We start from the raw sequence: 15,146 nt of genomic DNA on the forward strand, positions 1-15,146 counted from the left end.
AAATACACAAAAACCAAAAACCAAAACCAAACAAACAAACAAAATTTCTCTCCTGGACTTCTGTTTTATATACTGAAGCTATTCTATCATTGATTACATTCAGAGTAGTATTATTTTCAACAATAGGCATTAAATCTTTTCATTGCTGTGTGGATGAGTTTTTCTTATGATAACAAGGAATGAATGAATCATATTTGATATCAGGGCCTGTGGGAGGCACTTTAGGCCTTTCCTGATGGCAAAGGGTTACCTTGCCTGTCTCTCCTTGCTCTGCATTCATTAGCAGAATTCTAACCTTTACCCCACCTTCTGCATATTCCAGAATGCTTGTGCCTTCCATTTAAATTTTCTCTAAAAAAAGAACATTGTTACTTGGAATTCCTTGCATAAAATATCTTCTCAAGTGACATTGCTTATGACAAGTATAGCACCTGACATTTTGATGTTTTTTAAGATATTTAGAAATCACTTCACTTAACAAAGTAGTATAGTAACATGAGATCTAATATCAGCCTATTTCTAATCCATTCACCTATTGGTGCTGATATTGCCTTTAAAGACCCAATCAGCCATTTGCACTCTGAATTAGCCCTTACAAAAGCACAGGATTCTATTAATATTTGTTTAACTTCTGAGTCTGATAGTATTCTATTTACAGCTGTAGTTACTTTTTGCAAAAAACAAAAATCTTTTGGACCTTGTATAATTTTAGCAAATGACTGATTCAGGCCTCTTTCCTGATTCTCCAACCTTATTCCAAGCATTTAAAGCTGCTAAATGACACAGTACCAAGGTATGATCATTCAATTCAAGCTGCCTTTGTAATTCAGCATGTTGACCTTCACCTAGCAACTGATCTTTTTGAAATATTAATACTTCTAATCCAATTTTCTTGTTCTATGACCCTAGCTTCCTCTTTCCACCATGTTTACCATGTAACTGAAGACCAGTTTCCTATATTTCTATTGCCAAATCTTTCCAGTCTTGGGGAATAATTCTGTTCTGAGTTGCCCGTGAATTTAACATCTGCTTAACATAGGGTGAATGCATGCCATATGAAATGACTGCTTTCTGAAATCTCTAATCAAATATTTCTATGGGATTCCATTTAACAACACTCATGTTTATATGAAATTCACTAAGGATATTCAATACACTACTAAAATGTGCACAAAGTTTGCATGGAGGTGTGTTAGCAAATGGGAGAGTTTGCAGGAGCTAATTGAGGGGGGTAATCATGATACATTATATGCATGTATAAATTATTCAAATAATAAAATAGAGAGACACAAGCACATGGAATCAGGATATGAATAAAGAAGTATATGATGTTTACATCTTCTCTAAAACCTATTCTGAAGTAACTTTTACTTGTTAGATGTAGAAATTGAACACACTACTTGACAGATAGTTGGAATGCTAGCAGATCAAAAGTTTAATTTTCTTTTTAATTTTTTATCCCCTGAAAGTTTTGTACATTTATGTATTTTAATCACATCAATCTACTACTATATCCTACCAAATTTGCATCTATCTCCCAGCTTCTTGTCTTCTTTTTATTTATTTAGTTTCCTATCAATAACTCACTGATTCCAATTAGTGCTGTTCGTATGCCCATGTGTTTAGCCATCCACTGGAGAATGAGCAACCCACTTTTATGCTTATGATTTGTTTCATGTATTCTGACATAAGAGACAAGAGGAGAGCATTTGTCTTAATTTACATTTATCCTCAATAGGGTACTGGAATTTTTTGTTTAGTGAAATAATATAAAAATATTTGTGATATTTCACACATCTAGTTTTATTGATAATTTCTGTCCAAGGTGAATTGTTCTGCAACTTTTGTGGAGAGCTTCTCTTCCATTTGTGTAAATTATAGTCAGATGACAGAGGTTATTTGTGTTGTGTTTACAAAGCACAGATAGGTTTTCCTCAGCATGGCTATCACAGTAGACTAAGATCAGGATTAAACACAAACTTTATATACTCTTTATTTACACTTCCTTTATTAATCACTTTAGTAATGGACCAAATGCTGCCTTTGCTTATTGATGTTAAAATTAAATAAAATTATATTTGCTTTTTCTATTTGGTTTGGTAATACAATGATACTGTAGGATATTTATTCTCTTAGTGCCAAGGACACATGTAGAGACTGGTAAATAAAAAGTTCTTGGATGTTTGTTGAAAATGGTGAGTTGAATAATGATTCAGAGAAATATAAACATTTAGACTTATCCAGGACTTATTTTCCATGACAATTTATCCAGGTCATTATGGTAATTTATAAAACTATATCTTTCAATTTCACATTTTTAGGCAAACCCATAACTTGTATACAACTCTATTACTGGTCCAATTAGGCTTTTCATGTCTTGCGACTCACTACAAATAGAGCATAGTTTCTAATCTTGCACAGAATCTATATATTAGGGGATATAGAATAATAGGTCAGGCCCATAGGGATACAAACTAATTTAAATCATATTTCCTAGACAAACAAGCATAAAATAAAAGTACCTGGCTCATGGACAGGATGATTTGTTGATTCAGGTGAGGCTTGGAAAATAATGATAAAATCTTTCTTGAAATCTTTTTCACCCTAATAAATGTTTAGCAGTTTGAACTTTGGTTAAAGCTACACTGCAATTAATTTCCCATTATGAGAAACCTAATTGATGAAAAACCTATGCTTACTGAGGTGCACCTACACCTGAAAGTACATAGTCTAAAATCCTGACCTGAAGTGTCTCTGGCTTGAGTTGGTCAACCCTCTATCTTTCCTTTAAATTTATATTTTTTAAATTTATTTACTCATTTTTAGTTTTTAAATTTTGTTCCAGTATAGTCTAATCGTATCCTTTTCCCTCCCGCAACTTCTCCCAGATTCTCTACCTTTCTCATTCAACCATCTTCATTCACCATCCTCTTTTAATCATGCATATCTTAGGTGTGGAATAAATAGGATATTACAAAAGATATGAAGCTTCCCGTGTAAGTCAACATATTTAAATAGCAAATAATTACCAAAATTTTTAGTAGTATACATTATAATGATATTTATATTTGTGTTGTGACTTACCATGTACATAAGGATAAGATATCTAACACAACAACTCTTATAAAGCTACCCACACCTCAGAGGTTGAAGTAGGAGACAGTTGGGCAGATACAAAAAAGGTTCACAGAGTTGAATCATCATAACTATTCTACAAACTCTTGGCTCTGTCATTCATCAAGTTTTGCAGATCAAAAAAGGTCAGATGGTCATGCCATCAAAGGGAGGAAATGTCTTTTATTGATGAGCTTTTTCAGGGCATCTTTCATGTCCTTATTCCTCAGGCTATAGATAAAGGGGTTCATCATGGGTGTCACCACAGTGAAGAGTACTGCACCAATCTTGTCTGTGTCCTCTGGGTGAGTGGATGAAGGGAAAAAGTAAACCCCTACTATAGTCCCATAGAAGAGTATTACAACTGTCAGGTGAGAACCACAGGTAGAAAAGGCCTTCCACTTTCCCTCTGTGGATGAAATTCTCAGTACATCCCTGATGATGCAGACATAGGAGAAGAGGATAAGGGCAAAGGGAAAGGTGATGACTGATAAACCCACAATAAATTTTACAAGTTCATTGATCATTGCATCTGAGCAGGAAAGTTTGAGCAGAGGGGCCAAGTCACAGAAGAAGTGCTGAATGGTGTTGTGGTTACAGAAAACCAATTGATTGGCCAGAAGAGTATGTGTCAGGGCAACAATATTGCTGAGAACCCATGGGCAAACCGTGAGCAAAAGACAGAACCTAGAGTGCATGATGATTGCATAATTCAGAGGGTGACAGATAGCCACAAATCGGTCATAAGCCATGACCCCCAAGAGAAAATTATCAATGACAACAAATACAATAGAAAAGTACATCTGTGTGATGCAGCCCTCATAGGAAATGGATTGACTCTTGGTGTGAATATTCGTTAGCATTTTGGGGACTGAGGTGGAAGAGGAAGAAATATCAGCAAAGGATAGGTTGGCAAGGAAGAGATACATGGGTGTGTGAAGATGTGTATCCAAACCAATGGCCAGAATGATTAGCCCATTTCCAACTACAGTGACCAGGTACATACTCAGAAAAAGCACAAAGATGAATTTCTCCTTCTCAACCTGGTTGGAGAGACCAAGGAGGATGAATTCAGTGATGGTGGTTTGGTTTCCTTGGTTCATATTTCTGTTAATCTGAAGAAAAGAAAATAAATTCATAAACTCCAAAGGCAAGCAAGCAGGCAAGCAAACAAACAAAACCCCAAATAGTATCATTTACCTGCAGCTAGTTTGTGCATGATACTTCCATGATGCTGAATGTGAATGAATTTCCTTCTGTGGTTAAGTAGAAAGGCTCCTTACTAAAGACTTACCTGAGCAGTGCAGAGGCTAAGAAAATTCCTCAGCAACACAGGGGAAAAGTTCCATCATTAGTGTATTCTTTAAAGAATTTGTGTGAAACTTTAAAATGGGACTTTTAAAATCTTCAAATCACTAGATCAACCACAAGTGGTCAAAATTTATTTTCAGCCTACAAGTTGTCACCCAGAGACAGGGGAGATTAGTCAAGTTTATTTTTCTTGGGACCTTGGTCTCTCGCTTTCTTTTCTCCTGGTAGAACTTTAGCATCACCCATCTCCTTTCTGTATCTGTCTCTCCTCTCTCTCTTTTGTGTCCCTCTTCATGTCACTGTCTCTCAAATAGTTCTTTCCCTACAGAAGAGACAGGAAACAATTACCATTGGGATTCTGGAAAACTGACGTGTAGTAGGGAGAGGAAAATATCTGAGGACTTGTAAATTTGGAGAAACACAGCTTGCAAATTAGACAGGAAAAATCCAAAATGGAGACTGCATGAGAAAACTGAAATGAGGTAAAAAGCTGACAGGTATCTGCAACTGACATAGAGACAAGCCTGAGATGGTCCTATGTTTATAGGACCTGGGGTGGTTTGGGTTTTCCTAGGATGGGAATTTGTATGATTTTGGGTGACTGATTTTAACCTCAGCTTCCTAGTCTACCTCTCCCAGCAATCATCAATCTTGCACAATGTGTTCTAAATCCCCATGGTAGCTTTCTCAATGGTTAAGACCAAGGTTAAATTCTAAGATGCTCACCTGTGAATGAAAGGAAAAAATTATCCACAGGGTTTTTTTTTTGTAGTGTTGCATTTGTGACAGTGGAAGTGGATAGTGAAAGCAGTCCTCCTGTGCTTCTCGGTTAATGCTTTCATGATGCTGGACTCACATGGGACATTCAGCTCATCCCAAGTCCACAGGGACAACATCCCCTGAAGTGTTTTCTTCAAGACAAACAGTAATTTAGACATAATAGTTTGCATAGGTAAATGGAATAGACAGACAATTGCCTTTTTGCTTTGTCTCTACGTCCTCATTCTATGTTGAGATGTCCTTCTTGTAACTTAATTGGTCATTACTATGTAAAGCAAATGAATTGTTGACTGTAGCATGTTTCTTTGTTTGCTTCCATTAGTCTAGGAGCATTTTGAGATTCCCTTCATTGTTCATTTGTGCTTCCTGGTAAACAGGAACACTTAGTCAATACCCTGAGAATTGTATTCCTTTATCACTGGGACTCCTCTAGTGAGATGACATCTGTATTAGGAGGAGGCCATGGTCCCTACAATGTTTAAAGAATATCAGCATTAGAGGAGAGTCACAATACCACATTGAATACCAAGTAATTCAGACACTAAACTTCTTTTATAACTTTTATTCATTCTTTGTGGATTTCACATTATTCGTTCTGCTCCGCTTATCTCCTTGTCCCCTCAAATCAACCCTCTGCCTTTCTGACATTCCTCCCTAAACAAAACCAAATTTAAAAGCATAACCAAACAAAACAAGGAACCAAAACAAAAATAAAAGCAAAACCCAGAATGAACAATAGCAGCAAAAATTTGGAAGAATCAAGTGTGGCTTGGTGAGTCACACAGTTTACATATACCTTTTAAGTGTTCATTGCTATGGTCTGGTTTGAGACCTCTGATTTCTGCCAAACTACCAGTAATGGGTTCTCACTCAGGCTACTCTTGGATATCCTGTTGTTGTCCTGTGTTATGGAGATCTTGCTGTTTTTGGTTTGTAGGCTTGTTTTCTTCACATGCTCCAACAATTTATATATTCAGTGGATGTTGGGGTGGACCGCTGTGGAATAATTCTTTTGTACACTGTGAAAATGTGTTGCTCGAATTGTTAATAAGCTGATTGGCTAATAGATAGGCAGGATTTGGTGGGGGATGCTGGGAAGACAGACAGAGTCTGAGGAGTCTCTAGCCAGACTCAGAAGAAGCAACATGTGAAGTTCACAGATGAGCCTTGGGTGGAATAAAAATTAACATAAACGGGTTAATTTAAGTTGAAAGAGCTGGCTGGAGATAAGCCTAAGCTATCAGCTAAGCATTTATAATAAATATTAAGTTTCTATGTGGTTTATTTGAGGAGTGGCAGGTGGAATAGAAAAGTCCACATAGAGAGGGTCAACTCATAGCCCTGGTTCTGGGCCTGGATGGTAAGTGGGTTGGTCAGCTCTCTAGATTTCCTTCATTGTCACTATCCAGATGAGCTCTCCACCCCTGCCTTGGGTAGCTCACCCAATACAGCCTACAACAAGGATCAGGGACAGTTCTTCTGTTCTTGCACCCTAAGATCCAAGACTCCTCATTCATATCACACATGGACAGTTCTACTGTTTTGGACAGTCAAGGTGCAGAGCCCTCTCTCCTGATTGCTGTGGACAGTTCTACTGTTTTGGACAGGCAAGGCGCAGAAACCTCTCTCCTGATTGCTGTAGGGAGGGTATGTGGGGGGCAGGGTCATCTATCCTTGTCTCTGGCCCTCAAGGCTTGCTCACTTGTGACTTCAACAACAGGGTCATCTTTAGTGTGCTGTACAGATGGGAAGCAAAGGCTGCTTCCTCATACACTGTAGCCAGTGTGGGTCAGGGCTAGCTCTCCTACTCTTGTGACCCCAGAGCCAGCTCTCTCACCTGATGCAGGTGGTAACAGGGGAGTGGGGAGGGCATCTTTCCTTCATCCATGGCACCACATGGTAAATGAGGGGGTTGGGTCAATTCTCCTTCTCTCATGTCCTTAAGGATGCTCACCTGTGTACCTGACCACAGGGTCAGCTCTAGTGTGCTTCCCAGGTGAGGTGCATTTCAATTGTGAGTGCTGTGTCATCTTTCCTGAGTCTGGAGGTGAGCTCTCCCATGAGGGGTAAGGCAAGCTCACCTGTTGTAATATCTGCCAGGGCCAGGACTGCCCATCCCAGGACCAGTGAAGAGCAGGACTGGCATGGTTCCAATGATTCCCATGTTAACACTGGCCATGGATACCACCACAGACCCTAGCTGTAGCAGAGCCACAGACCCAGTCATGACCCTCAGCAGCAGCTTGCGCCCATATACCACCATGGTCTAGGTGGCAGCACAGGTCCCTCAGATCAGCATGGTCTCAGCAGCAGTATGGCCCCTGAACATCAACATTTTCCCAAAATACCCCAGGTATCCATAGAGCCCTTACTGGCAACTGGAGTCATAGACACCATCTACACCACAGCCTCCACAGGGCCGAAGACCCAGACATAGCTCTAGGCAGTGGATTCAGGTGGCAGCACCAGCCACCCAGATCACCATGGCTCTGGGTGTGGCACAATTCTTGGATACTAACATGGTCTGAGGTGGCAAACTAGACGCTGGTCCTTAGAATAGCCCTTGTTGACAACAGGAGCCCAGGACATCAACTCAGACCCTGGCTACTGTAGGGCCATGGACTCAGATATAGCCTTATGCAGTAGCCCTGGCCTAGATGACACCATTGCCTTGAGTGACAGCACAGGCCACTTATATCAGGATGTCTGTGGTGGCAACATGACCCTCAAATGCCAGTATACCTATAGGTTGTAACTCAAACCCCAGGCATTTATTTGGCCTTTGCTGGCAACATGGGCCATGGGCATCAATACAGACCCCTAGTAGGATCAGGGATCCAGTCATGATCATAGGCAGCAACCAGGGCCAGAATGTCACTCTGGTCCCAGGTGGCACTGAGTGCAGGCCCTCCAAATTAACGATCTCTACAGCAGGATTGCCCTCATATATCAACATGACTCCAGGAGGCATCCTAGACCCCTGGCATCAGAACAGTATTGAATGGTCTCATGGTCTCATCAACACAGACCCTAGATGCAGCTGGGTCATGGACCTAGACATGGCCTTTGCCAACAGCCCTCCATCCACATGATACCATGGCACCAGGTGATAGCACTGGCCACCCAAATCAGCCTGACATTGGCAGTGGCACAGCCCTCAGAAAACAACATGTTCACAGGTTGCTGCCTAGGCTCTAGGCATCCATGTGGGCCATGGTGGCAACATGGGTCAGGGGCATCAACACAGATCCTGGCTGCAACAGGACAAAGGACCCAAACATGGCCCTCAGCAACAGCCTAGGTTGTCACCATGGCCCCCCCCAGTGGCCATGAAGGCCACCCAGCTTGATATGGCCCCTGAGGCAGTACAGCCCTCACACACCAACATGGCTCCACAACTGGCCCCTGTACAGCCCCCAGTGATGAAAGTAGCTGCTTGAAGGCAGTCCTGATTAAGACCTGGACCTTGGTCATAGCTCATATCCATGCATCTCCCAGGATGTGAGTAGCCATCTGGCCCTTCATATTAGCCCATTCCTCACCACCATGACCTCTGTAGATCCCCCTCTCTCCCCAGCCCACAAACCACTCCAGCTCTCCTTCTCTTCCACCTCCCCACCTTGTAATCTCTCACCACAGTGGTGCCCAACTGTCTTGTACCAGGGCAATTAGTTAGTTTAGTACTGCCCATCACAGAATGGCACCAAGTTGTTGCATTTCCTCTCTTCCAAGCAGTGCTTAGAGACTTTAGGTATTACTTGGCATGATGCAGACCATAAACTCTTAAATTAAAAGGACAGAAATAAAGCCTATGTTTATAATGTTAAAATAAACTTTGAAATGATATTGAATACTCGCCGTGTACTGAGAGGCCTAGAATACCCAAATCTGATGCAGAGAGAAATATGAAGGGCTGCACAGGCAGAGACAAAGGACAAATCAGTAGATCCCCTCTTCTTAATGCTTGCATATGCTTTAAAATGTACTTCAGGCATTTGTCTTCCAAGCAAGTGGCATTCATTCACTTTTCACTTGGAATCAACTCAGTCTGTGGGCTCACTGTAGACATTCAGATACATGAATATATGATTAACATTTAAAACAATTAGTTGATAGAAAATAAAAGATAATCCATGAGTCTATCACCAGTCTGTCTATATGAGACACAAAAAGGAAACAAGCATTAAATTTATTAAATGTTTATCTTAGTGCCTGCACTATTTGTGTTCTGTTCAGGAAGTTTTCTCCTGTGTCAATGTATTCAAGGTTATTCACCCTCTTTCTACTCTTTTGGAATCAGTACACCTGGATTCATGTTGAGGTCTTTGATTCACATGGACTTGATATTTGTGTAGGGTGATAGATATGGATCTATTTTCATTCTTCTACATGCCGACATCCAATTGAACCAGTACCATTTGTTGAAGATGTTTTATTTTTTCCATGGTATAATTCTGGCTTCTTTCTAATAGAAAAACAAGGTGTCCTTAGGTGTGTGAGTTTGTCTGGGTCTTTGATTTTATTTAATTGATCAACATTTCTGTTTTTATACCAATACAATGTGGTTTTATTACTATAGCTTGAAGTAGGGGATTGTGATACCTCTGAAAGTTCTTTTATTGTACAGGACTGTTTTAGCGATTCTGAATTTTTGTTTTTTACATGAAGCTCAGTAGTGTTCTTTTAAGATCTGTAAAGAATTATGTTTGAGTTTTGATGGGATTGCATTGAATCTCCTGATTGTATTTGGTAAGATGGCCAATTTTACCATGTCAACTCTATTGACCCAAGAGCATGGGAGATCTTTCCATCCTTTGATAGATTCTGTTTCTTTCTCCAAACACTTGGAGTTCTTGTCATACAGGTCTTTAATTTGCTTGGTTAGAGTTAACCCCATTTTTTTGTTGTTGTTGTTTTTTTTGAGACAGGGTTTCTCTGTGTAGCTTTGGAGCCTGTCCTGGAACTAGCTCTTATAGACCAGGCTGGCCTCGAACTCACAGAGATCTGCTGCCTCTGCCTCTTGAGTGCTGGGATTAAAGGTGTGAACCACCACTGCCTAGCTCCCCATTTTTTTTTTTTTTTGTAATTCTTGGTTATTGAGAAGGGTGTTGTTTCCCTGGTTTCTTTCTCAACCCATTTGTCATTTGTATATAGAAGGGTTACTGAGTTATTTTAGTTAATCTTATACCCACCCACTTTGCTGAAGCTGTTTTTCAGCTGTAGGATTTTCTGGTTAGAATTTTTTGGGTTGCTTATACTTACCATCATATCACTTGCAATTGAAAAATACTTTGATTTCTTCCTTTCTAATGTGTATTCTTTTAATCTGCTTCAGCTGTTTCTACTGGTGTAAAATATAGCTCAACCAATGATTGATCCAGCTTGATACCCATGTAGCTCAAGAGAGCCTATCCCTGACCCAACCTGGAGGACCAGAAATCAGAGACCAGATGGTCAAGAGAAACAAACATCCATAGTAAAAAATGTAAATAAATGAGTCCTAGTGATATTCTACTATACATGTAGACAGCAACCTGGCATATTCATCATCAGACAGGCTTCATGTAGCAACTGATGGAAAGAGATGCACAGATCCACAACCAAAAATTAGGCAGATCTCAGAGAATCCTGTGGAAGAAGGATTGTAGGAGCCAGAAGGGCCAAGAACACCATAAGAAAATCAACAAACCTAAACTCATAGGAGCTCACTGAGACAGAACCAGTAATCAGGGACCCTGTATAGGTCTGATTTAATCCCTCTGCACATATGTTACAGTTGCATAGCTTGGTGTTTTTGTGAGACTTCTAACAAGGGAAGTGGGGGCTGTTTTTGTCAGCTTTTGGGACTCTTTTACTCTTTTGGGTTGCCTCAGCCTTAATATGAGAAGAGCATAGTCTTATTGCAACTTGACATTCCATGTTTAGTTGATATCCCTGGAAGGCTTGCCCTTTTCTGAAAGGAAACTGGGGGAAAGTGGCTGGGGATGGGAGATGTGGAAGGGGAGGCTGGGAGGAAAGGAGGGGAAGGAAAAGGTGCTTGAGATGTGATATATATGAGAGAATAAATAAAAACACCCCCAAAAGAAAAAGACAAAAACCAAAACAGAACAAGAACCCACCTCCCCCAAAACCCAACAAACCAAACAGAAAAGTTTAAAGTGAGAAAAGAATAATGCAAAGGAGTGATAAAATCCTACATGACTCTTTGGATATGACATTTTTCATCTGAAAATATGGGGTCAATTGTATGCCACATAATTTCTCACCAGTTTTATAAATAAAAAATGAACCACAATTTTGTAAAAGAAAGGCTACATCATGATTTAATTCTTGATATTTCATATGGAAAAACAAACTTCAGGGAAGTAAGGAGAGAGCATATAATAACTAACAGCTACAAATCCAGTATAGTATCCTGTTTACCTTGACTTATTGTTCATACCAAACATTTAAGCTGTAGTGGTCACTCATTGGATCTGTCCACTAAGCATGTGGTTATTGTGAGAAAAGAAACTGTGCCTGTAGTAGTCCATGGGAGGGGGGAAGAATTAAACAAAGCCCACAACATAGGGCACCTTTGAATTTTCAGGTTGCATCATCTGGCCCCCAATAGTATCTATTACTGTGAATCTGGAAACAAGCATAGAAAATTTTAATATGGGATCCTAGTATTAATGTAGGCTATCTTAGAGGACTTGGGAAGGGGCAGCAGAATCATAGATGTGAAAGGTTTGTTATTAGAGAGAAATAGCAGTACAGACTGCATCCTATATAGTCTATGACATGTGCTACTCTAATCTACTCTCACTCAGGACTATATTTTATAGATTAAATAGTAAAGTATAGTGACTTAATTTTCCCTGTCAGGATGAAGGCACTCTGAACATGAAACAAAAATCTAGTTTGGGCATATATAATTTAATTTTTATTTATTACTGCAATATACATTATCAAGAAACTTTTTATATCTTTTATCCTCAGTCCTTTCTATCACCCTCATGGAATTGAGGACTTTGAAACAAAATGTAATTGGGCTATAGAAAGCAATATAATATCTCTTATTCCCCTTTACCCCCAGGAAACTAGCATAAGACATTGGGAACAACATTTCTGTTGAGAATGCTTTATAGACTCCTTCAAGATGGTGAACAATCTTAGTCTAGCATGATAAATTACAAATATAGTCAAATATAGTACATATAGTCCTAACTTTGGCAGCTGTTTCTGAGCTCTGATTTCCTTTTCCACACATTCACGTTTCTCCCTTTCCATAAAGTATTTTTAGGTTTTATCATACCTAGCACACTCATAGGCTGACCTGGGTTATCTTTGAGATGAGGAATTTTCTCCTGTGGGCTACATATTCTTGTACATATTCTGGGTTGCAGTTGTGGCAATTACTCATTAAAATGCAATGTAGCAGTTCAGACTTACTTTGGTTTAGGGTTTAAGATACAAGAAGCCTCAATTGTAAATTGTATAAACTGCCCTTCGTAGAAGATTGAGGTAAGCCAATCCCACTATAGCCCATTGGCTCATAATTTTCATTTTATCTGAGACTATTTACTGTACTTATCTGGTTGATTCAATAAAAAAATCCAGAGTACTCTAACCTCAAGGTGTTATACCCACTTACAACATGATGCGTTTTTTTATTCTATTAGCCTATCATTTGTAATTATTTGGTAAAAAGATGAATTATATTTTAATTGGGACAGGATTTAATCTTATTTATCAAAAAATGGACCCCTTTAACCTCATGCAATTTCCCCCATACTCTGAAGGTGAGAGGTAAGGTTTTCTGAATCATAGAATGATGCTTCTAGAATCCTGCAGACATGGATGGATAATCAATATCTAGTTATTCTGACTATATATAAGAACTTGTAAAAAAAGTTTGGAACTATTTTCTCAATAATCCTTTTACTCATAAAGTTATAGAACTAGAAGTAATCAAAATGATAATTTACATAAAACTCTTTGGGCAAAGTCTAGAAGAAGCCCTTCTTCTCTAAATGTCATATTTTGGGTCATCACAGGTAATGGAGTGAATTGAGGAGTCCCAGCAGGCCTAAATAGTCCCCACTCTCTGTGTTCTGTATCCAACATACTCTTGGGCTTATTGAATGATAGCACATATCCAGAATGGGCAAAAGTGACAGGATTAGAAGACGATAGGTTTAGGTTGGAAGAAGATACATTTACTAGGAAATCTCGTTTAAAAACACTTTTGGTAAGTTGGTGTCCTTTACTTCTCACCATATTCCTGAAATATTACAATGTCCAAAATGAGTGGGACTATTTTCTACAAAGGCAGAGTCTAAACTGTTCACTTGTTTTACAATCACATTCATTCTGTATTATATTGAGGTTAACTTTCCACAAGTACACTCATTTTCAGACTATACAATGCACAAATTTATGTAGTCTTATATAAAAGAATTAAGTTTCTTCTCATTTTTTTTAGTTTTGGTGAAATGTTCTATAGCTATACATTCAGTGTGTTTGGTTTATAATGTCTGTTAGCTCAAATATTTCTCTGTTTGATTTTTGGCTAGGTGACCTGTTCATTAGTGAAATTGGGACATTGAAGTCTCACACTATAATGTGAGGGTCATTGTGTGATTTAAGATTTAGTAATGTTTCTTTTACAAATGTGGTGTCATTGTCTTTGGAGCACAGATGTTAACTACTGAAAGATCATCTTGGTAGAGTTTTCCTTTAATGAATATGAAGCATCATTCCCATCTCTTTTGATTACCTGTGTATGTGTGCATTCGTCTCTCTCTCTCTCTCTCTCTCTCTCTCTCTCTCTCTCTCTCTCTCTCTGTGTGTGTGTGTGTGTGTGTGTGTGTGTGTGTTTGATGGAGACCCCCTTCTCAACCACAGAACAAACAGACCAGACAAAGAGAGAGGGAAAAAACAAACAAACAACAAAACACCTATCCAACAAAGACAAATTCAGAAATTGTCATTTAGACCTATGATCACCCCAAACCCAGGTGCCTAGACACAACATAAGAAGATAATCAATAACAGCCAAGAAAACATGTCACCACCAGACCCCAGCTATCCTACTACAGCAAGCCCTCAATATCCAACAATATCCAGGACAATAAAAATGGACAATAAAATGCTTTATGATCAACTTTTTATCTATAATATGTCCTATCTGCAAAATATACTAAGACAAGGGTGTAAAAAAATCTTGTGGGAGTAGCCAACCAAAGTGTCTTATTTGACTTAAGCTCCTCTCCACAAGATGAGTCTTATCCCAGATACTGGTTGGGTGACCAAGAGTCACAAACTAAACAGCCAAAACACCTAGGGTAAAACCAAATACAACTTAATTTTTTACAAAGAAAAAATAAAATGACTCCTAGTGACAATCTATTATAGTCATAGATCAGTGCTTTACTCAGCCAACATCAGAGAAACTTCCTCCTACATGAGATGGGAACAAATACAGTGACCCACAGCCAGACATTATACAGAGAATGAAACCTTAGTCTATGGAACTCTAAATGGTATGTCTCCATCCAATTTCTCCCATCATAGCTAAGGAAACCCCATGGAAAAAGGGGCAGGATGAGTTTAGGAATAAGAGCAGATAGGGCTACCAGGAGAACAAAGTCCTCTAAATCAACTAAGAAAAGCTCTTATGAACTTGTGGAGACTGAAGTAGCAAGCACAGAGCTGACACCAGTATACACAAGGTTCTCTGCATGAATGCTATGGCTTTCAGTCTAGTATTTTTATGTGATACTTGAATATGTGAATGGGGAGGGCTCTAATCTCATGCTTCTCTTGAGACTTTTTTTCTGCTGTTTGTTTTCCCTTGTTTAATATTGATGAGATGTTTTATTTATAGTACTTTATAGTACAGTTTTATAGTACTATATTTGTTAAAAAATAAAGATACTTCCTGTCTGAATACCTGC

General features: G+C 39.1%; 1 protein-coding gene across 1 annotated transcript; it reads right to left on the reverse strand.

The window, feature by feature from the left end:
* Window positions 1-3,269: 3,269 nt before the first annotated feature.
* LOC100764701 (olfactory receptor 1S1) lies at window positions 3,270-4,253 on the reverse strand. Its single transcript, XM_027406781.1, has one exon. The coding sequence runs from the start codon at window positions 4,251-4,253 to the stop codon at window positions 3,270-3,272; it is 984 nt and encodes a 327-aa protein (XP_027262582.1).
* Between the last annotated feature and the right edge of the window lie 10,893 nt (window positions 4,254-15,146).

The sequence above is a fragment of the Cricetulus griseus genome, chromosome 3 (assembly GCF_003668045.3).
Source record: "Cricetulus griseus strain 17A/GY chromosome 3, alternate assembly CriGri-PICRH-1.0, whole genome shotgun sequence".
Lineage (NCBI taxonomy): Eukaryota > Metazoa > Chordata > Mammalia > Rodentia > Cricetidae > Cricetulus > Cricetulus griseus.